Source organism: Myotis yumanensis, unplaced genomic scaffold (assembly GCF_028538775.1).
Source record: "Myotis yumanensis isolate MYYU_CA2020_CCGP unplaced genomic scaffold, mMyoYum1.0.hap1 SCAF_1, whole genome shotgun sequence".
NCBI lineage: Eukaryota > Metazoa > Chordata > Mammalia > Chiroptera > Vespertilionidae > Myotis > Myotis yumanensis.
The window spans coordinates 213,590,201-213,615,082 of NW_027223752.1; the positions used below are offsets into that span (position 1 = coordinate 213,590,201).

Genomic DNA, 24,882 nt, shown 5'->3' on the forward strand with positions numbered 1-24,882 from the left:
GGGGGGGCCCCCCACCATCACCCCACAATCGCCCTGCAGAAGGAGGCCCAGGCCATTGACCGGAGGGCTACGGCAGGTGGGCAGGGTCTCCCTCTGCGGGATGATCCATCATAGGGCTCCTGGACTGTGAAAGGGCGCAGGCCAGGCTGATGGAAGCCCCCCCCCCACCACAATAGATGAATTTTATGCACTGGGCCTCTAGTAAAGATAAATAAATTCTGAAGCTTTAATGTATAGCATGGTGACTATAGTTATTAATTTTGCATTGTATACCTAAAATTTGCTAAGAATGTAGATCTTGAGCTGATGGGTGGGTTTATTGTGGTAATCATTTCACAATTTATATAAATATAAAATCATCATGTTGTGCACTTCAAATACAAACAATTTCATTGGTCAATTATACCTCAATAAACCTGGCTGAAAAAATCTTCAACCACAATTTAAAAGTTGGGCAATTAAAAACATCTTAAACCACAAACTTAGCTATCAGCCCCAATTAAAGAATAATCAGCCAAAGTTTTCAGTGTTAAAAAGATCTTCAATTAACAAAGCATTATGAATGACTTACAATTTTGCAAAACAACCCAATGTGAAATATGTGTAACATCGGTTTTGAATAATAAAATCCACAGCACAATACAATGAAGCCTTAGAATCTAACAGAAAAGTCAGTGTTACTTTTCATTCAATGGATTGCTTCCCAAAAGAAAAATAATTTAAAAAATCAGAATCACAAAATATAGGAATGGTGAATTTGAAAAAATTCACTAAATTGGGTGATACTACATCAATTGTTTATTTACTTAAAAATATTTATTGTGCATCTGCTATATGCCAGGCATGGTTCTGTGAACTGTTGATACAGTAGTGAATAAAAAAAGACAAAAACATAATTTCAGTCCATACGGAGCTAACATTCTAATAGACACTTTGAGTATTTTTACCGTATTTGCCCAGACTTGGGCTCAAAGAAACTCAGAATGAAGAGAACATACAAATAAATTTAACTCTCTACTAGAACTCATTGCACATTTTTCTTTTCAGTTTATTATAACCTAGAATAGACCTCTGACATGCTGAGTCACTCCTCACTCACAAACAGCAACATTAGCTGGAAGAACTAAACAAATATCGATTGAGCATCTTTGGATAAAAAGAGTTAAGATTAGAACCCATTTGAAAGAAACCTTTTATCTTGAGGAGATTTGAAATGTACAGTCAAAGCGATTTCTCCAACAGCAGCTTAAATTTCATGGAGTAATTAATGAGTCAGAGCTATCTGATCTTTTCCCACCCAAAGGCATCCTACATTGAACTTCTTGCTCATTTACTTCTAGACGTGTTCAACAGCTTCAGGGTTTTATCTTTGGAGATGGTGAAAACGGTTGGTTGGTGGGATTAACTGAATCAACTACCTTTCAGTTCAACCCCCTTCTCCTCCACCTTTTGTCTCTATCAAAGTAATCACTTTCTCTCCATCTTTCATTCTCTCTCCACCTCATTAAATCCCCTGCAAAGATGGTGGAAGGGCATGAGTCCAAATGATCCCATTTCAATTATAACTGCAGAAAAGGAAATAGACTGTAAAATTTTTACATGCATAGATTCAGCATACTTCTGAAGACAGTTATATCTGAAAATGTCATTCTGAGAAGGTTATTAGGAAAATGCTTAAATACATTACAACAATAATCAAGTTGATGGAAAAATAATAGGCAACTGAAATTAGAAAAATTCAGTTAATTGGTCTGCTGCAATTTATTTTGAAAAAAGAACCTCTAATCAGGGGGCTGATACACTTTGTAAAATGACTCACTTTTTATTTGCTCCTAGAATTGAATTGTTCCTAGTTTTATACATTCCTGAGTAAAACAAACTAGAAGCTCCCATGGAGGGAAATCTACAGTTTTCATATTCTGCTCTCATGAGCAAGCTGCCTTTACTAATGCCCTCCCAAATTCCTCACTGACCCTCTCACTGTAGTTTTCTTACTCCTTCCAAACATATAATATTGGTCTTGGTTAAAGGGCATCTAACCTAAACATAGGATCTGTACCTGCTTGCCATATAAGAACTTAAAATCCTCTTAAATATACTCAGACATTGTCCCATGCATTTAGAAACATCTCACAAACTTCTCTCTCTCATCGGGGATGTTCAGAGCAAATGTGGTTGTTGCTTCATAACAGCTCATGAGCTACAAACAAATTGCAGAAAGCAAGTAAAGGTTTCTACTAACAAATTCCTGTTGTTCACAGGGCCATGGGGGGACTTGAATGCTTCAGTAAAGTAGCCAGTGGCTTGTGAAGCACATCCGTTTTTAGGCTTGCCTGACTTCCTTCTATGAAAGACAATCCTACTCTTGCCCCCACCTATTACCCACCCCTCATTCTGAATCTCCTTACCTTTTGGAGATTTCTTTCATAGCATTTACCACCCACTGAAGGTACATTATTTGTTTAGTTATTTATTTACTAGATGACTATCTGCCTTTCCAAATAAATTATAAGTTCCAGAAAGGCAGAAATTTTTCATTGTCCCTGCTGTATATACAGCACCCGTTAACAAACCTGGCACATAACCATCCCAGACAAGAAAACGCTAAAGGAGTTCATCACCACCAAACCAGTATTGTACAAGAAATGTTAAAGGGACTTCTTTAAGAAGAAGAAAAAATTTGAAATAATAATAAATGGCAATAACTACATACCTATTTATATGTAAATAAATTAAATGCTCCAATCTAAAGACATAGGGTGGCAAAATGGAGAAGAAGATTAGACCCATGCATATGCTGCCTATAAGGGACTCACTTCAGATCAAAAGACACACAGACTAAAAGTAAAGGGATGGAAAAGGTAATAGTATTTCATCCAAATAAAAATGAAAAAACAAAAAAGCTGGAGTAGCAATACTTACATCAGACAAAATAGACTTTAAAGTGAAGACATTAACAAGAAACACAGAATTGTTAGAGGCAGCAGCACCCAATGTTAGAGGCACCTCTCACTGACACCAGAGAGGTGTCACTGGACAGCCCCCTAAGCTGGTGGGAGAAGGCTGTCCCCAACCTCAATCCTTGCCTTCTCATGTAAATGAATTTATATGAGAGACCTTGACTGCATTGTGAAAAGCTGATTTGTAAAGCATGCACCTTTATTGAAAAAGCAAAGCAAGCAAACCTATACATCTGGCTTAAATGCAGACGGGCTATCAGCTAATCTGAAGAGCAAGTTGGATGGGGGTCCAAGGCTTTATATACCCTCCTGTAACTAAAAAAGTAAAAAAATAAATTTAAAAAGAACAACTGGAAAAAAAAAAACAAAAAACACCTGCACACACTCTGTCGATTTCTGTTAACTAAAGGAAAAAATAAAGGATGAGAAAGAAATACTAGTAAGGAAAATTGGTTTTAGAGTCAGAAGGCCCTGAATTGCAGCACAGTTTCATTACTTTTTTCATTGTTGCTTCTGTTGTTGTTTCCAGATATATTGAGGTATAATTGACAAAATTGTAAGATATTTTAAATGTACAGAGTGATGATTTGATGTACACATATATGTGAAAGGATTCCTCCTATCAGATTATTTAACCCAGTCCATCACCTCACATATGAGATTTCTTCTTCTTTTTGGTGAGAACATTTAAGTTCAAGTCTCTTAGCAAACTTAATTATACCGTACAGAGTTAACTATATCACATGTTATACTTTAGATCCTCAGAACTCATTCATCTTATAACTGAAAGTTTGTACCCACTTACCTCCTCTCCCTACTTCCCCTGCCCCAGCCCCAGGCAGCCACATTATACTCTCTCTTTCCAGGAGTTTGCCTTTTTTATTTTTAAGATTCCACATAAAAGTGATACTATGCATTATATAAACCGCATTTTCTTTATTCATTCACCTGTCAGTGGACACAGGTTGGTTCCTGCTTTGGCTATTGTGAATAACACTGCTATGAACAAGGGAATACAGATATCTCTTTCAGATAGTGATTCAGTTTCCTGAATAAATACCCAAAAATGGGTTTGCTGGATGATATGGTAGTTCTATTTTTAATTTCTTGAGGAATATCCATAATGCTTTCCATAGTGACTGTGCTAGTTAATTCTGTCTTAAACAAATGAATTTAGGCAGATTATGGAAGTTCTCTAAGCCTCTGTTTCCTTACCTATGAAATGAAATCAACTTCATCTCTCCCACAGAATTATTTTAAATATTAAATGTGATAAGATACCTAAAATAATAAATCCATTAATCAGTATTCCTAGTATATTACACATACACACACGTTTATTGTACATCTTTTTTCTAAAAGTACAGTACTGTTAAGAGCATGTCAGTTGCTAATGAGTGCTTGTTGAATTTGAAAATGAATTATAGGACCTGATCCATTTGTCTAAGGCTTTCCATAAATTGGAGCTTCTCTCAGGAATCAGATCCTCTATCTTTGTTCAAGCACCTTATTCTCTATTGCTTTTTCTACTTAATCTAGGGAATTACTTGTACACTTTGGTGTCATCATCAGTTGTGCAATTTGTGCCAGGAAATTTATTACTGGTAATAGCAATGATGTTTGTAAGTGATTTGCCTTTTTTTAATAAGTTTTTTAATTGATTTCAGAGAAAGGAAGGGAGAGGGAGAGAGAAAAACATCAATGATGAGAGAGAATCATTAATCAGCTGCCTCCTACATGCCCCCTATGGAGATCGAGCCTGCAAGCCGGGCATTTACCCTGACCAGGAATCGAACCATGACCTCCTGGTTCATAATTCAATGCTCAACTATGGAGCCACAGCAGCCAGGCTCTAAGTTATCTAACTTTTAATATAAAATAGAGTAAACTATTATTATCCCTATAATAACTTCATGCTCACTCACTAACATTCTGAAATGTTCCCCTGAAAGACAGAGACTGGAGTGAAAGTATCATATAAGAAGCTGTATATCACCTTCACTGTTGCCCACAAAATGGTGTCTGGTTAGTGAACTATATCTATTACTTATGTTTCTTAAGGGGAAAAATGTTGGAGTATCTTTGGAAATTTTAAAGTAATTGGTATTTGTGGGAATAATGTGCATGTGCATCTCCTAGACTGGTGGGGACACAGAAGCATGGGCAAGGCTAGATGAGAAGTGATAAAATTGGCAATTTGTATGTTGCCCAGAACACATTTTTAAGCCAAATTACAATTATGCTATTTATATAACTGTGAAGTGAAAGAAAGTTTCTATACACAAAAAAGCAAAGATCAAGATACATACAGGATGAGACAAAAGTAGGTCTACAGCTATTCATATAGAAAAAAGTACAATAATTAATCTTTATATATATAAAAGCCTAAGCAACCAGCCAACCATTCGACCGTTTGCTATGACACTCACTGGCCACCAGGGGCAGACGCTCAATGTACAGGCATGGAAACATGGAACAGACTGATGAATCTCAGAGGGAAGCGGGGAGGAGATAGGGCGGGAAGAGATTAACCAAAGATCTTATATGTGTACAGCCTGGCCTGCGGAGATCTGGCCAAAACAGGCAGTCTAGCATCCCCCGAGGGGGTCCCAGATTGCGAGAGGGTGCAGGCCAGGCTGAGGGATGCCACCAGTGCACGAATCCATGCACTGGCCTCTAGTAAATAGTAATACAAAAATAAACTGTGTTTCATGTACTCCTTTTGCCATACCCTGTCTTTGACTTAATTCTTTTGCTTTTGTTTTTTAACTGTGATCCTAGTTTTACGCCTTCATGAAGGTGAGGCTGGTGTGGCAAGGGAGCCACTCACCAGGGTGAGTTTGGGAGAAACATTATGGGCATATAAAACTGACTTCAAACCACTCCACACTCAAATATAAGTAAGTGCTGGTGGCGCTGGAATCCTAAAACGTATACTCACAAGTTAGGTTCCATATCAGACCTCCTAATATTGAAAAGCTATATATGAAGGTGAATATTTCATGGACGTCCTTCCTTCCTAGCCCTGTGTCTGATTCCTATCTTGTTTCCCTATTCAAGGTTTGTGCTTCACAATCCAAATCGTTCCAGTTCCACACAGAAGCATGAAGGAGCCTTTCTGCCCAAGGCAGCATCTTTCCCAGGGAAATACATTCACCCTCAGAAGCTCTTACCTAAGAAGCCCCCTGCACCTTCTTTTTTTTAAATTTTGTTTTATTGCTTAAAATATTACAAAGAGTAGTACATATGTCTCCTTTTTTTTTCTCCCTTGACCTTCCCCTGGCCTCCCCTACCCCCAGTGTCTTGTGTCCATTGGTTATGCTTATATGCATGCATACAAGTCCTTCGGTTGATCTCTTACCCCCACCCCCAACCCTCCCCGGCCTTCCGCTGTAGTTTGACAGTCTGTTCGATGCTTCTCTGCCTCTGTATCTATTTTTGTTCATCAGTTTATAATGGTCTTTATTATCCATAAATGAGTGAGATCATGTGGTATTTTTCTGTCATTGACTGGCTTATTTCACTTAGCATAATGCTCCCCTGCATCTTCTTCACCCTGACTGACTGGCCACCTGTTTCAGGGTCGGCGGCTCCATCTGTCCCTCTCCCCATGTCGGAGAGAGGAAATGTAAAGTCATGAGTCAGTGCAGTAAAGCCCTCACTGGTGAGGCTCAGCTGAGCTGCAAACATGCAGCATTTTCACTGGCAGTTGTTCCAGCCCTTCATTGGGGATTAATTACTCTGCGGGAGCGATCTGCCTAGCACGACAAAGCAATTTTCATTCATCAGCTGTGAGTGTGAGATTAATGAAAGCCACAGTCTCATTGGAATGAAACACTAAACTCTCATTTGTGCTACCAATACTGGAGGAAATGGGACACTTTTTTCCTCCTCCATAAATTTCTGCTTTCAGCAATAAAATCACATTAGATTTTCATAATGCCAAGGATTGCACTTTGGGTTATATGGATGCCTATCTACAGAAAAAATGCCAAGTGTTTATTGGGTAAACAACAGCAGCCTCTGAAGGCAATGTATACAAACAAATTGCAGAAACCACCCTCCTATTAGTGTTCATTTTAAGGGGGTAATTCTTGGCTTTGTTTCCTCTCAAGCTTTGACACTTAAGCAACCACATGCTGTTAAAATGAAAGACTGTGGGGAAATAGAGCATGCATTTCTGTTCTCAGAGTTTTCATCAACACATACATTAGTTCATCAGAAATCTTCATTTAAATGTTAATTAGTCTGGGGACCGAGAGTGCCATAGATAAGGAAGACACCAAAAGACCAGATCTCAGAGGTCTGGTCAGCCCTCAGATAACACTGGCTGCCTGAAGCCAAATCACTCCATTCATCCCTCCCCCCAAAATAGGATCAATAGGGAACAGAAATGAAATTGCGCATGTCCCATGCTTTCAGAATCACTAGGAGGGAGAGAATAGCAGAAGCTTCAAGTTAACGAGAGAAATAAATGCTGAATTACAACAGAGCTCCTTCCACCATCAGCAGCAGCTTGTCCACCAAGAGGACCAATGGGTGAACAGCATGCCAGCAGGAAGGAGCAAACCTACCAACCTGATTTTTGTTTCCTAATGTCATTCTGCACCAAAGGGTGCCAAGGCTCTTTGGAGAAGTGGTTGACTCCTGGTATGGGCAGAAAAGGTTCAAGATGAGCCTGGACCACCTTGTGCCAAAAGAAAGGAAGTGCTTAAAAAAGTGATGGGAGCATGTCAAGAAGACACCAGTGCCAGAGGTAAGGGGCTCCTACTGGCCAAGACTGGAACATTTAGAGCACTAAAATAAATAAGCACAGTGATGGATTAGAACCCAGTGAATAAGAATCTGTGAGTCTAGCCCACCTGGGATGGCTCAGTAGTTGAGCATTGACCCATGACCCAGGAGGTCACAGTTCAACAGTCAGGGTGGGTTCAGTCCCCAATTGGGGCATGCAGGAGGCAGCTGATCAATGATTCTCTCTCATTATTCATGTTTCTATCTCTCCTTCCCTCTCCCTTCCTCTCTCTGAAATAAATAAAGACATATATTTTTTTAAAAATCTATGAGTCTACATGCTGATAGTACATAGATGGGTACATAAATCTATAAACAAAGAATCATCCTTACAGAAAAATGCTGCCTAATAACTATAGAAAAAAATAATCATTTTGTAAACATGATGTTAAACATTGATCCACACAAACATCAATGGGTGCTTAGTCTTGGATGTAGAAGTTTGATGAGTAACAAGATAATCACACAGCCTCAAAGTATCTCCCATCACATTATTTATTAATTATTATGAGGAAAATGACTATACAGTGAAGAAATTAGGCAATACATAATAAAGTGATCAAATTAAGATCACTAATAGAGGGCAAATGGACATCATATGACTTCAGATCTGATGCCCCCAGAAAGAGAAGACAGGTCAGTTATATAATATCCTTGCCAAAAATACATAGCCTGAATCTAATCATGAGGAAACACCAAATCACAATGTGCTGATATAAAAAATGAAGAATGAGTTATACCAGATTATCTCTAGGTCCCTTCCAGTACTGAGCTTTTATGATTCTAAAGGAAATAAATATTATTTTATTTTATTTTTTAAATATATTTTTATTGATTTCAGAGAAGAAGGGAGAGGGAGAGAGAAACAGAAATTTCAATGATGAATGAAAATCATCTATTGGCTGTCTCCTGCAAGTCCTCTACCGGGAATCAAGCCTGCAACCGTGGCATGTGACCTGACTGGGAATGGAACAGTGACCTCCTGGTTCATAGGTCGACACTCAACCACTTAGCCACATGAGCTGGGCAATAAATATGATTTTAAAGAAACATGCAATGGTTTGCTACCAACCTACCTTTACACTGCTCTGCTCCAGCGCCCCTTATATTTATGCCAGATAATCTCCATAAATCGCTATGATCCTTGTTTAAATGTCACTCTTTAAGGTATCTTATATCCAAACAAGACATGTTGGGATGTGAAAATTGCCCTGATAATTATATCAAGACAATAATTAAACCACAATTATCCAGGGGAAGCAAGACATACAGTTATCTTCTTTTTTTTTTTTTTAAATATATATTTTATTGATTTTTTACAGAGAGGAAGGGAGAGAGATAGAGAGTTAGAAACATCGATGATAGAGAAACATCGATCAGCTGCCTTCTGCACATCTCCCACTGGGGATGTGCCCGCAACCCAGGTACATGCCCTTGACCGGAATCGAACCTGGGACCTTTCAGTCCGCAGGCTGACGCTCTATCCACTGAGCCAAACCGGTTTCGGCAACAGTTATCTTCTTTGTTTGCTGTCCTTACTGGCTCTAGCTGATTTTTGGGGTTCTCACTAAGAATCCAAAGCAGCTTTCCAGTTTCATCCCTTGCCATTTCCCCACATAAACTCTTTGCTAAAAGTAAACGAGTCCCTTTACTGGCTCCCAAACATATCCTACGTGTCTGCTGAGAGACTAACCTCCCCATGTTTGAGAGTAAGTACCATATATCATATTTAATAGGTGTGCTATATGCCAAGCATTGTTTTGATCTCTATAAATACATTAATATTTTAATCCTTACAATAACCACAAGAACTAAGCATAATTATAAACTCCCATTTATAGATGAGGCAGCCAAAATGTGCCCAAGACTACACAGCAATTGGGTGATATGTGACACAGGAGTTTGAACCTCAGAGTTCCCCAGAGTCACTGCTGATAACCACTGCACATGCCTCCTCCTTCAAATCCAATCTGCTGCTTAGAAACCTCCCTGTCCTCTATCCCCACAGGGCTCAGAGTCCTCAGATACCATAGCAAATATATTTCCTGCTACTCATTCCCGTATCCCCCCCCCACACACACACACACCACAGCATACTATTTCATAGCTCAGCATGTTATTTTCCCCTTTACCATTCATTAGTCATCTTGTTCTATGTTTGTGTCTTACTCATCTAATTCTTCTAAGCAGGAGTCATACACTCATTACTATTGATTTATTGCTTGATTTTCTTACAGTTTCATTTTATTGCTTTGTTAGTTAGACATATAGTTCTATAGTGCTATTTACTTATATGTATAATGAATGACATACTTGGACACCTAGTAGACTTCTTTCAAAATAGATCCATGCTTTAATTGCTTTGGAATGGTCTTAGATTAAATTTTTAAAAAAAAATAAATTTGTAAAATAAATCCACTGCAAAATCAAAATGTACTCATTAATTCAGTCCACAGTATTTCTAGAACATTTATTATGTAGCTATGTCGTTATGTACTATGCTAGGCCCTCAGAACATGGGCATTTGGAATTCAGATCCTCACAGCCCTGTGCAGAGTATAAGTAGATGCTTATGTTAGAGTTACAGCATGTGGTAATGAGGGCTTTGGTAGAGCTACAATAAGGAGGTCGCAAGAGCAATTGCACATTGAACACTGACTGGGGGAAACATGGAAGCTTCTAGGAAAGAGTCACATCTGAGGTTAGTTAACTAAGAGAAGCAAGTGGCAGCATTTTGAGAAAAGAGATCAGCAGGTGAGCAAATACCCCCTCCCCCCTAATGGCAAAGTATGGTTAGGATGACTGCACTGGTATGTGTAGGCTGTCAGGGAGAACAAGCCCAGGGAGAGACTGGAAGAGAAAATGGAAAGCCCTTGGATCAGCTGCTCCTTGTTCTGCTCCACAATCCCATTTCAAGGAAAGCTCTATGAGCTTCAAGTCATTTTTTAGAAGCTCACCGTGAGCTTGTGTAATCTTTTGCTTCCTGCCCTCGTTTCCTCCAGGTCCTCAGTGTGGGGCGCTGGGAGAAGACTACTCCCTCAGCTCTTCAGTATATGGCGCTCAGAAGCATCCTTGTGGGGTGGGGGTTATAGACCTCTTGGGACCACCCTCACCAAGGGGAGAGAGTCCATACATGCTTCTTCCTGTTGTACTCAGGTGGTGTGGGTTCTGAAAGGCATTCTAGACCTTCCTCAGAAGGCCCCGGCAGGATCCAGGATGGAAAGAAACCCAGTTGCCCATGGCAGTAGTCAGTGCATCTTTGCATTGGTTTATCCCCTTCCCTCTTCATTCCTCCATCTCCCTCCTGCCCTGAGATGGCCTCCCCAATACACGACCTGTACCCACATCCTACTTCACACTCTGCTTTTGAGAGGAACTCAAGCTCATCTATCAGACTAAAAAGTTTTGATTTTAAATGCAAATGCTACAGAGAACCATTGGTTTGTTTTCAGCAGGGGAGCAATATGATTAGCTTTTCAGTTGCAGGAGGAAAGGATCGCTGAAGGCAAGCCTGGAGGCTGGAAAATTAAATAGGAAGAATGTCTTTATGTCAACAACATAGACTTACTGACCAAATCCAGGAGGTAGATCAATTTTTTAATGAGAAAATAACTAACCAGATGGCATGTTCTGAGTGCATTTTAGGGGGGAAATGTGCAGGGACTGGCTCTGGCTCCAGGATAAATTATTAAGGAGCCTTCACCTTTTCCTATTTTGATGATGTTCTTTTTGGCCTCTTTTTAGTAGCAGTGGTATGCTGGTAAGTTACTCTCAAGGGGAAGAAAAAAAGCACAAATACTACTTTGTAGTATTTGCTGGGAATACTCACACCATGGCCAATTTCAACTGCCAAGGGTTTCATAACATCTCTCAAACTTTCTGAATATATAATAACCCTTTCCTCTATAGAAGAACATTCTCTCCTTTGTTCTCTGCACTTGCACAAAGTGGTTTGTCATTAGACTGCAGGTCCCAAATTGCAGTCCTTTGTTGTTCCTGAATAAATCCATTTTTTTAAAGAAATATCTGGCTGTTTGTTTAAAGTCAACACTTTAAAACAATGGTCATTATATGGAGCTATATTGCCAAATAACTAGAATTCATGGGTCCAGGAACCAATGGGTAGATGTAGGAATGATCCCATTCACCATCACTCCCAGCCACCCACCTGGACAATTATGCTTTCCATCCCTGCAACTTCAGGCATGGTTAGTCTATGTCCTAGGTCCCAGAAGGGAGTACTTCCACCAAGCAATGCAGAAAGGGGCCCTCTAAACTTCAAGCTACACTTGACACCTGGTAACCTTGGACTCATCATGACAGTAATCCAGCTGACATGAAAAGGAGTTACATAACCGGCAGGGGTAATAGAGCTTGATTGTCTCAAGGAGGAAGAACTGCTGCTACATATTAAAGGCAGGTGAAAATATGCCTGGTGCTTGGGTACCTCCCGTGGTTTTCAATGTAAATAGGCAAGTACAGCAACCACTGCCTATTAAGGGCATAGTGACCAGAGGCCCAGGTTCCACAGGGACTAACCCAACCTTGCAAGTTGCCTGGATGAGCAGAAGTGCTAGCAAAGAGGAGGGGTGTCTAACATGGATAATAAAAGAAGGAAAGTAAATATTAGTTATTACTTTAAGACCAACAACAGTGTTGGGGCTATAATTTATCCCCCTAATTCTCTCACTAACTGTAGCAAGGCTGTGTGCAGATGGAATAAACTTAATGGAAGAAGCAACTAATTCTGAATAGTGCAAAAGGCAGACTAGAATGGGTGCAAAAGGCATACTATAGTGGGTACTGTAAATACTGGCTGCTAAAAGGTAAAATTCCCCCTTCCCTAGATAAATGTTTCAAAATGTCTCAGCAGAACTTATGAGGTACACACGCACGCACACGCACGCGTGCGCGCACACACACACACACACATGCACAGGCAAAGCCAATGGCCAATGACAGACTGACACAGGCATACAAAATGCCAGCTCTTTACTGTAAGGGGGACCAAGTGCATGGTGCAATTTCTATTGTGAATGTCCAGGCTGAAGCTGGTTTCCAGCCAAGATCACTGCCTGGCTTAGCTTGCTTCCCCTGTCCTAATCGGCTCCCTTCTTCCCCTTTCTTCGGAGAATGCTGTCTTAATAAATCACTTTCCATAAGAAGCCAATTTCAGATTCTATTTCTAGGGAACTCAACTTAGGACAAAGGAGATTACTAGAGTAGGGAAGTAGGAAAAACAGCAGAACAATTTTCAGATAACAAATCAACACTTAAGGACAAAATATTTGGGGACCATGTTTTCTCATGGTCCTTTAAATCATATTGGGGTTTTGTCAGCTCCTATCAAGTAAAACAAGTTAATATCAACTTTGAAAATTTCCCTGAGGATTAAAGAAACTATTATAAGAAAGGGACCTAAAATAATTTGTCACATGTAGGCATTCAATAAAGAGTTGTCCTTATGAATGCTATAGGGTGTCCCAAAATTCACGCAAGATTTGCACTTGAATTGAACTGCAAATCTTGCGTGAATTTTGGGACACCCTATAGTAGTATTCTTTTAAATAATGTTTAAAAATTTTTATCTTTATTGTTGAAAGTATTACAGATATCTTCTTTGTTTTTTCCCCCACTGACCCCCTCCACCCCAAACCTGCCCCTCCCAGGCCTCCACCACACTATTGTCTGTGTCCATGGGCTGTGTATATATGCATACAAGTTGCCCAGGTTAACTTCTCCCCATCCACCCACCCAACCCCACCTTCCCTCTGAAATTCATCACTCTGTTCCATGCTTCAATGTCCCTGGATCTATTTTGTTCATCAGTTTGTTTTATTCATTAGATTCCACATATGAGTGAGATCATGTGATACTTGTCTTTCTCTGGCTGGTTGGCTTATTTCGCTTAGCATAATACGCTTCAGGGTTTTGTGTTTTGTTTTTTAATTTTGTGAAAGCTTGCTTATGACCAACAGAAGCAGGAGAGCTGGAGCAGCACTGCTGAATGGATTTCTGAGGAAGGGTCTGCCCTACTCCACCTGCAGAGAGCTTTTCTATCATTGTTCTCAAGTGTGAAAGAGTTCCAGCCCATTGACTCCGGAGCCCCCAGGTGCCTGGCTTGGGAAGTGAGGAGGGAATGAAGGAGCTGTGGGAATGCTGTGACTCTGCAGTCATTAAGTTTTTGTTTTGTATTTTAGTTTTGATTTAAAGGAGTCAGATAAGGAGGGGAAAAATAAAGCAATATGTACCGTCTGGGGGAAGTTCCTTTCTGTTTTAGATTGCTCAGCTTAGGTGTAATGTGGCATGCACCTCTTTAAAATTGCACAATTAACACCCCACGACAGATATAATAAATAACTAATATACGTAAGACTTTTAACTGCTGTTAGTTGAAAATAAATGGTTTAGGACCCCTAAGGTCACTTTGAGGTTCTGAAGTTTCAGTATTAGAATAATTAAAGCCATCAAGTAAAAAAAAAGCTCTAGGACTGAGGAAAAAAATAGGTAACAGTCAGAAATCAAAAGGAATTGAAACTGAAAATAATTAAGAAAAAAACAAACTGGAAAGACAGAAAAACAAGGACAGGCAAAATTAATGTAGGCAGGTTGTGAAATAAGATCACTATTGAAATGGTTTTGTAATTCAAGTAGCATAAATGTGAGTTAAATTGCATAAAATTAGAATGGTCTCATCAAAGTTCTTGGATGATGAGGTGGCAGGCACCATTGCTTACTTATCCACAAGCTCCATGGATAAGTACGTTCCCAACCGCATGCCCCATGCTCTCTTCTGCCATAGAGGCACTGCCATAAATGACTTCACATTCCCAGCCTCCTGTTATAAGAAGGAGTGGCCATAACACTCTATTCTGCCAATGAACTGTACGAGAAAGCGTCTAGGAAGTTTCTGGAATTTTCTTTTCTTTTCTGATAGAAAAGGCACACCTACAAAAACCTTCTCTTTTGTCACTCCTCCCTTTCTGTTTTTGATTCTGGCCTGGCTGTAAGCTATAGCAGCCATCTGGAATCTGTGAGGGAACATCACAAATAAGCTAAAGAGGGAAGAGCAGAGCAGGAACTGGCTTGTTTATCACATTATGAAGCCAGCAAACAACCCCAGAGGCCTTCCCTGAGCTTCTTACACAATGTGGCTTGTAGCACAGCACATCATATAGGTACAAACAATTACCCGGATTAGTGTTGAAAGACATCAGAAATCAACCCAGGCTATTGTTAAAGAAGAGAAAGAGCCCAGGTCTATGCAGAAGGAGCAGGCCAGGCTTTCAGGATGACAGGCACTGCAGAGGAATGCTCAGACACAAGGCGCATGGGTGCCCGGCTGGCAGAGCTCACAGGTATGGAGCCAAGTGCAGCAGAGCCAGGCTGACCGACATGGCCAAGTAGCCACGGGAGGTTAGAACTACAGAATCCAAGACAAAGCAAACTAGATAGGGGCTGCCACTAAGACAGGGTCTTGAACAGAGGAATTAGCCTTGGGGAAGCAGGTTGTGTGACAGGGGCTAAGCCAAGTGTAGAGGCAGCAGCTGAAATTTTCCAAAGGGAAGTGAGTTCCACGAATAAAGCGTGAAGCACCAGAATGGCTTTTCAGTAGTGGCCCTGACTTACTTCCCACGCAGCCCTGGTTTTAAAAGATGTAAGGTGGGGGAGAAGGGGAGAATGAAGGGAGCAGAATCTCAAAGATGTACAGAATTGGGACATGAGTCCCGCCTCTGTCCCCTAGGAAGCTCCTGAATACTTACATTTTACAGTAACTGTGTGTTTGTTTCCCTCAAAAGAAGGAATTTAGTTTCTCTGGGGACAGGAATGATGCTTTATTCATATTTTCATAGGCATTGCCTAGCAGAGTTTTTAGCAAAAATTAATTCAAAATTTGTTTGAGGGATGGGTAATAAAAATAGTAACAGTGTTCACTGAGCCCTTACCATGTTCCATGCACTGTGCAAAATGCTTTATCCATGACAGTTCATTTAGTTCATAGGAAATAGTCACTATCATTATCCCCACTTTCCCAATGAGGAAAACTGACCTTTACAGAAGTAAATTTTCCCAGAATACCCAACTAGGATGTGGAAGACTCTGCTTCTGAACCAGGTCATCTGCCCCCAGAGAACAGTACCTTGACCCATTAGTGGAAAGAAAATAAGCACCAAAATCTTTTAAGAGAGTAGTAGAGGATTATGGCACTTGTCTCTTCTTTCTCTCACGTAGAAAGTGGGCTTTGGTTCCTAGAAACATGGGTCTTCTTTTGCCCCTGGGAATAATCAATATAGCTATGCTTTAAAGAGCTGGGCATAAAGCAATGAGGTTGGGTAATTCCAAGAGTCAGAAGAAGTAGAAGTTGGGCATCCTGGGAAAGGACTTATGTGACAGGCCTCACGGACTGCCTGCAGTATCACAGGGCTGAAGGGGCAGCAATGACGATGGATCCACCAGGTTTCAGGTGCACAATTCCATAACATATCATCTGCACACTGTATTGTGTGTTCACCGTCCATCACCATTTATCCCCCAATACCCTCCTCCACCTCCACCCACCCCATCTCCCTCCAGCAATCACCATGCTACTGTCTGTTTCCTGAGTTCTTTCTCTTTTTTTTCCTTTTTGCTCAATACCTCCACCCCAATGCCCCCACTCCAGCTGTCAGCCTGCTGTCTATCTACAAGCAAGAAATAATAAAAGAGATCTTTAATTCCATACCACTAGTTACATAAAAGATTCAGAAAAAGAGCAACTGCTTTAATGACCTAATTTTATTGTTTAGGAATCAATAAAATAAGGACTACTCCCACAATTTGATATATTAACTGTGTGGGAGAGTTTTATGAGCAAATGTACATTTATTTCTTCCCTTCTAATGAAATATTCTAAGACACAAATAATTTGCCAGCAATTAGCTGAGATAATGAATTGTTAGGAAAATGAAATTGAGCAAAGAGATCATAAATATAATTTCCATAACCAAAAATGTCTTTATGATATTTTATTCTGTTTATAATTTTTAAATTCCTCCCAGGCAATAATGGTTGAGGGATTGATATACTTACATAGTGTGTCAATTCATAGACTATTAAATGTGTATATTGTTCTTATACAACATTCAGAATACTGAATTTTAGAGAAAATATCAGAAACTCTGCAAGCATGACCAGGCCACCCAAAGGATGTCTGTATAGTTCTGTAGTTATATGGCTTTTAAAGATAATTCCCTAATTATGTGGTACCCATGGGTTGCCAGCATGAGTTCATTAAGCAGTTCCAAGTTATCTGTGGAAACCTGTGGTTTTGCTCAGCATGTTATTCTAAAGACAGAATTCAGATAGATTCATAGGATTAAGCGTCAAACAATTAAAACCAAGCTCCCATAAATTAAAATGTCATGATGATGCAAGGGTTCTAGTGAACAGGAGAATAAGAGATATTCCAACAAGATATTCAATGAACGGAGGAGAGAAGGTTTTAGTAAGATTCATAGAACATGGGTAAGTCAGTGCTCATGGTCAGAGTCATCATTACAGACTTCTGGAGACTTGCAGGATCAAGATAAGAGTCATTAATTACAGTTATTGGGCCTGGAGACAACTAGATTAGAAAGCAAGAGAAGCTGAAGAAAGGGATGCAATAAAATTATAGTCTAATCAGAGAAAGGCTAAAAGGAGAAAAATACAAGCATTGGAGAAATGCAGAGGCTATGTTAAGCCAACACGAAAACAGAGGAGAGTCCTATGGCAATAAGAAACAAAAGTGAGTTTCATACCTGAATTCTTCCCTGAATCACTTTACACACCCACTCACAATACACTACTGAATATTCCATGAAGGCAAGAATTGGTTTTCATCCCTCAAGTTATGTAGCATAGTGCTTGCTCCGTGATAGATCGGCAGTAAATGGCTATTAAATGAATGACTGAAAAAAATATTGAAGCAGAAAGGATTGAATGGAGCAAGCTACTAATGCTTCATGATGCAAACTCTATTCTTATCCAAGATGGGAAATTTCCAAAGCCAAAAGAGATGGAAAAGAACAAAATAACCACTGTCTTAAAGAATTTCACTTAATTCATAATTCAAAGAAAGAATTTATTGAGGTCCTAATCAGTATCAGTGTCAAATGTTGTGACTAAGAATAGCAAAGAGACAGTATGTGGAAGGTGGTCACAGGATTTTAAAGAATATTGGTTTGCAAGTCTTTAATTGCACATAAAAATATATCAGTAGTACCAACGCATATGGGGGCTTCTTTTTTTTTCCTGCTTCTTGAATTACAAGTCACCTAATTGCTTAATGTAGTTTCTTGTACTGTTTGGAATTGTATTAAAAGTTCTAGAGTTTCTTTCTACTCCCTGATAGCTAAAAGGCAATATTTCCATTAGTGGGTGCTTATTTTGATAGTGGGTACTTATTTATTATATTCTGCTTTCAAAAAATAATCTTTTAATCCTACAATTTAATGTTTCATACACAGAGAAGAAGCTAAACTTATTAATAGATCAATGATAACACTATGTCATAAAGTTGTGAAAAATAAAGATGTCAATGCTCATACGTAATAAGAACAGTGCCTGACATTCAGTAAACACTTAATCAATGTTAATTTTGTTGTTGTTGCTTTTCCAAAGTGGCCCAAATAAACCACTGAGACCAAGGAGTCATCAAGAGTATCACCTTGTTTTCACTGGAGTAATATTCTATTAACAAAGCTAGAGTCAGTGAGCCAGAGACAGATAATAAGTATGGCTCTGTTAATATTATCCATCCTAAAGTCAGTGAACAACACTGAGCATAGTCTTTACTGAAATAATCAAGACATCCTGTTCCAAAGGTGTCCCTTATAACTTCATGGTAATTTAATCAAATGATGTGATAGACATGGTAAGTTTTGATACATTTTAAAAATACAATTTTAGCCGAAACCGGTTTGGCTCAGTGGATAGAGCGTCGGCCTGTGGACTCAAGGGTCCCAGGTTCGATTCCGGTGAAGGGCATGTACCTGGGTTGCGGGCACATCCCCAGTAGGAGATGTGCAGGAGGCAGCTGATCGATGTTTCTCTCTCATCGATGTTTCTAACTCTCTATCCCTCTCTCTTCCTCTCTGTAAAAAATCAATAAAATATATTAAAAAAAGAAAGAAATATATATTAAAAAAAAAAAAAAAAATACAATTTTAAAATTAATGGAGGTGATTTAATTCTACAGAAAAACTTTCCCTGGCTGAAGACTGAATATAATTAAATAATAAATTTTAAAATCTTCTAACCAAATGTTGACCTTTCAAAAGACCAGATTAAACCATAACATGATTTAGTCTTATAAATTTCATATTTGTAATTATAACACTTCAAAAGGTAAAGTTGGGAGTTTTTGCACATGGCATTATATTTTGTAAAATGTACATAGCTAAAACAGAGAAAGGCATAGTTCTTATGTTACTAGCTTTGGACCAGATGCTTGATTTCTCTGACACTCAATTATCTAAAGATTGCATTATAATAATAATTTTCTTGCTTATTTCACAAAATTTCGGGTATACTGAAGCAAAATTATGTATGTGGAAACCTTCTGCAAAATGCAACTCATTCTACAAATTCAATAGTACTCTTATTTTATTTGTCTTGAAATATTAGAGTACTCATAAATATAAGCACACTAACCACAGATGTGCATGTTTATACATAGTTGAGTTCTTAGAAGGAGCCGCCAAATTATAATATGTAGTGTAATGATTTGCCTTCTTTGTATCTATTTTTCTCTATACAACAACTTTAAATTTGTAGAAAAAGAGGGAAATGATATTATGAAAATTACAATAGAAGATTCTAATGGAGTATACAATGAAGTATACAAGTTTGAGGATAAGGTCAAGATAAGCTTACTGCCTGAAATTTAATTACTGTCTGAAATTTAATCCTGTAAGCATAAGTTAGAAAAATTAATTACCTTAATTATCTGAATCACTGACCCATCCTAAGAGATTTTGGAAATATGTTGCTGCTAAGAACAAGGTATAGTTCAAATCCAATCATGCAAACTGAGTGATGAGAGCTATGATCTATACAGTGGTTCTGTAATTTATGTTGCATAGCGTAACGCAGTGACTTCTTTTAAAAATTAAAAATAATAATTTCTTTCTAAAATATTCCATTAATGAGGAATAAAATCATTTATCTAGGTAAAAATATCCTTACAGCAGAATGTCTTAAAAATAATCAAAACATTAGGCCTATATCAGAGTGTACTGTTAAGATTTCTGGGCCTGCTCCTGAACCAACTAATTGATATATTAGCGTACTCATAGGAAACATGTCTGTCAGGATATCTTTATTCATCTTTGACTCAGGAAAGATCCTCCTTATGATCTAACAAATCATAGATCAATCTATATCTTCTTTGTTCTCCTCATTAAATATTGAAGACATAAAAAACATTATGGAATATGTTTAACTTTAGGAAACTGGATGAATTTCCCTCTTACACTCTAGGTCAATGATTCTCGAGCTTTAATGTATGTAAGAACAACCTGAAGAGCTTCCAATGAATGCATACTTCCAGGCCTCTATTAGATTCTAGGTTTTCAGATTTCCAAACTGATCTCCCCCAAGCATTAAATTTTTGGCATCTCTATGAGAGCTAGAAAAGTCAAACATCTGGGTCTGTAGAGTTACAATCTAGACCGGCTGGAGGTCCTTGAGCAATTCACCAAGGAACCAAAAATCCACCTGCTATAAGACTCCCCTGAGAATCCAAGTGACTTTTTTTCTCTGCGCCTTCTGATCCATCACTACCCGTAACAACTTTGTTTAAGATTGTACATCCTCAATTGCTCAGAATTCTATAAGGAAAACTAATTGATAAATCAAATGGAAATTTGTTCTAATAACTCTTTCATAGACGACTTTTTAAATAAGTGCTGCTAAGAAGTAAAAATGTTTTAAGCAAATGATTTCAATGACTAGTCTCTGCACAGTTAAAATTTTTACACAGCACATGCCAGTATTTAATGAGATAGGAATAACAGAATGGTAAACTAATAGAGAGGAAGCAGAGTGATTTATAGGGTTTTTGAAAGATTTTAGTTATATTTAGAGTTTCCTCTCAAGTTTCAAGTTGAGTGCTTCAAGATTTCATAACTGAAAACAGGAAGAAAGAGCTGACTGTTTCTCCAATCACAGTTCCTTGCTTCAGTAAGACTGCCTGTGCACTGGAACCTTAATCAAATATCCAAGATACAAGTCCTCACTTTTTCTTTGCTAAAGAATTGCTGTTACAATTGCATGTAGCTAAGTTTGCTGCTTACTTTCCACGGGATATGGAAAATATAAAGAGATCCAAGGAAGAGTCACATCTGATCCCATAACCCAAGTATGGGAAAAACTGAAATGTAACCTCTGCTTTTAGCCCCTAGAACTTTTCTGCTATTGCATTGTGGAATGCATGTGGAAACAATCATTCTAAGACACATGCCTAAGACACTTATCACCACTTATGACACATCCCTTAGCAAGCAGCAAGTATCCAAGTCAACTCTCTACCTAATGCTGTGTAAATTCTATTGCACAACTCCAGGGGGTGCTGTTCACCCAGACAATTAGGTGAATGGAGCCCTTGAAATAGTGCAACTGGCAGCCCTGATTCAAGGTAGGAATGCCTTTAACTTACGTTTTGTCCTAGAGAGATCAGAGAATATTCTGTGGCAATGAGGATAGTGATGATGGTGAAACTGATGCTGATGGCCAACATTTGTGAATACCTAAAACATGCTGATTACCCACATTATAAAGAAAGAAGGACTAGGTTGGGGGGGAGGGAAGAGGGACTGATTCAATATCAAAGACTTTGAGAGACCTCTGCTAGTAACCACTATTTTCTTCTTAAAGTATATTGGAATGGGGTTAAAGTATTAAAAACTGACAGTTTCATTTATTTCTCCCCCCAAAAGGGCAATGGAATTATGCATAGAAAAATATACATGTAAATATTATAAGCTAATCTAGCACTAAAATTTACTTGGAATTTTTTTCCCATTTCCTATTTGCAAATTTATAGCACCATCAAAATAAAGCCATAGGAGGAAAATTTGTTCTCTTGTAGGTTTTGAAGATGTAAGGTACTTATTCAAAAAAGATAGTTTTTCGAGAGATTTGAACAAATTCAAGTCAAAGTACTAAAATTGGTACAGCAGATTTATAAATAATACTCCAAACTATAAAGCCTTTAGAATCATGACAAGCTAAATGAATTACAATGAATGCAATCATTTTTTAATTTAGTTGTTATACAGTCTTAGTCTGCCCCTTGGCAAAAATAATATCTGCACTGAGTGAAACATAGTATGATTTCAACCTAATAGTAGCATATCTAGAAATATATTCAAGATTTTTTCCAACTTAGTAAAACCTAATCATCCGTTTTGGATTTTTTGGTTCCCCAATCCCACCCTTAATCTGTGAAATCCTTCACAGGTTTTATATATGAAAACCAGAGGCTCAATGCACGAAATTTGTGCAAGAATAGGCCTTCCTTCCCCCAGCTGCCGGCACCAGCTTCCCTCTGGCACCTGGGACCCGGGCTTCTCTCGAAGCCCCAGCTTCATCTGGAAGGTCACCCAGAAGGACGTCCAGTCTAATTAGCATATTATGCTTTTATTATTATAGATAACCTTATATCTTAACTGCCTTTACCCTTTAATTTCTTTTATAAAGTCCTCATGGCATAATCTTTCTAAATACTTCCTTTGAAATTAAAAAAAAAATAGTCAAGTACCTTTTTAAAAATCCTTTCTCTAGCAGCTTTATATAATGTCAGGCATTAAATAATTCACAAGATATCATTTTATTTAAATACTGAGAATAATATAAAATGGTATTACAATGAAAAATATTGGTTTGCTACCCTAATGATAGGGACAATGAATTTCATTCCTGAATCTGATCCCTATGTTTAACCGAAAATCATTTTTACCAATGTTTCCAGGCAATTTCAAAAACTATCTTAACATTAGATCATTGCCACGGGCCCAGGACCTGAATACCACATTGCTACATCACTGTGCAGAATCTATCACATTTTAAGGGAGATTCTTTACTATGAAATCTGGATCTCAGTCTGTACTTTTATAGAAGAATAAATTCTGTAAGTACCGTTCTCAGAGTTCTAAAGAGCAAATTAATGGAGAAATGCAACTCTGATGAGCCTGCAGCCTCCCCAGGAATGAGAGAGGCAGAGGTAGCCTTCCTCGTTTACAACAGCCAACTGAATCCCTCCCCACTGAGTGCAGCACTCAGTCTTTAAATACCTACACAAGTAATGATAAACACCCAGCCGGTGTCTTAAGGATGATAAACCAGAAATTAACTTCTAAGTTTCGCTCAGATGCTTTGAACACTATAGTATGTCATTTTTTTTCTTGGTTAAGAAATAAGTATGTTGTTTTAGTCATTACACGCTGGAAGAAAAGACCCCTTCACTGGTAGAAACTTGGCTCTGAGAAGTCAATCTAGTTTGCTAAGCATAATAACCCCGTTTTTAACCAGTGGCTACGGAGACAATATCTTAGATGGGAAAGTGGCTCATGAAGTATGTAGGAGCCATGAATAAGAGAGGCTTTAAACTGGAGTGCAGAGCGGTGTGGAGATGGTGAGCCTGGAACAAGTTCAGGAGGAGCGAAGGGCAACGACTTACCTGCAATACTTTGGTCAAATTGTTAAACAGAGCTTGGCCGGCACTCACTTTGTATTTGACGCCTCTGACTGTGCCATTTTTGCTTAAAATGTTGACCCTTCTGGTACCAAAACTCTTCTCGCTGGCGGCCCTCGCCAACACCAGCAAGTTATCCTGGTCGTTCTCGTGCTCGTCACTTTCTGATCCTATGTGGCCGTTTTGCTGTCCATCAGACTCACTGAGTCCATCGATGCCGCAGAGACTGGCACATTCAGAGTCCAGGGAGCCTGACGGCTGCCCATCTTCATACACCTCCTTCAGAACTCGCCCGCTGTGGGACGATGCGATCCGAAACCGGACTTTCCGTGGCCTGTCGCTCTCCGGCTTCATCTCTCTTTTGAGCATGGTCACAGCCACCCACACAACAGGTCACATCATTCTCGATCCCCCGTCACTGCATGAGTCCACCTGCCACATAACGATATCAGGACGTAATTCTGGTGACAGCAGCACTCATATGAAACTAACATCGAAAGGAAAGAAGATTCCCAAGAACTTACAGTGCATCTCGGTTATTAATAATGAATGTGTATGTGTGTGTGTGTGTGTGTGTGTGTGTGTGTGTGTGTGCTATGGTTACCTTTAAACTAAAACCTGCAAAACGATCCCAGCCATTAAATATTAAATAGCTATGGTGGGCTCTTTAACAGGACAAGTGCAAGAAAGTGGCATGCAATGAAACAGAAAATAAGTAAGGGCAAGGAAATGAAAGACTTGAACTTCGAAGCCAATAGGGACTGTTGAAAAGGATCTTAGTGACAGAAGTATCTCTACGGTTCACGGTCCAGAGTGGAGGCCAGAGATAAAATAGGGAATCAAATGTATAGCATCAGAGATGTCACAGTCTTCTCACAGAGCTAATTTCCTCTGTATTTCACTCTCAACCAGCAGTCTTTAAAAAGGGCAGTGAGCATGCTCTGTTTCTGCATAGAGCTCTCATTGCTAGTTCTTAAATCATCGATCAGACTTTACCAGCTTTGTATACAGTGAATTTGCAACCTACATTGTTATGCACAAGGGCCTTTTCTAAGGAATAATTTTTTAACAGGCTGTGAAAAGAGAGAACTTTCCCACTTCTGCTAGTAGAGAAATGTTCTCTTGGACAGAGGGAAAGGTTTGGAAATGAAACATATGGAGCAATGAAGGAAGAATGGAAAATCCCTGAAGCCAGCCAGATCAGCCAAAGCAATCCAGGTGATCGGCATTGATAAATATTATATCCAAATCACCCATGCATAGAGAAGAGTCCTCCTTATGCTGTGCTCAGTGTATTTTCTGTCACGTTGGCAGGCACCTGAAGAACGGCGTGCGGTAGAGAGCCATACTGAAACTCACACTGCAGTGAGGGCCCTGGCCTGTCTGCATCTCCAGAGAGAAATTAAGCAGCTG

At 39.0% G+C, this 24,882-nt stretch overlaps 1 protein-coding gene across 1 annotated transcript in view; it reads right to left on the minus strand.

Annotated features, from left to right (window-relative positions):
• The window catches only part of GRXCR1 (glutaredoxin and cysteine rich domain containing 1), a 94,279-nt gene extending 70,429 nt beyond the window's left edge, over nt 1–23,850 (minus strand). The window contains exon 1 of the mRNA XM_070396548.1: nt 23,455–23,850. Within this exon, the coding sequence (XP_070252649.1) occupies nt 23,455–23,838 (384 nt within the window). The 5' untranslated portion in view covers nt 23,839–23,850. The remainder of the gene's footprint in view (nt 1–23,454) is intronic.
• Nucleotides 23,851–24,882: the final 1,032 nt, after the last annotated feature.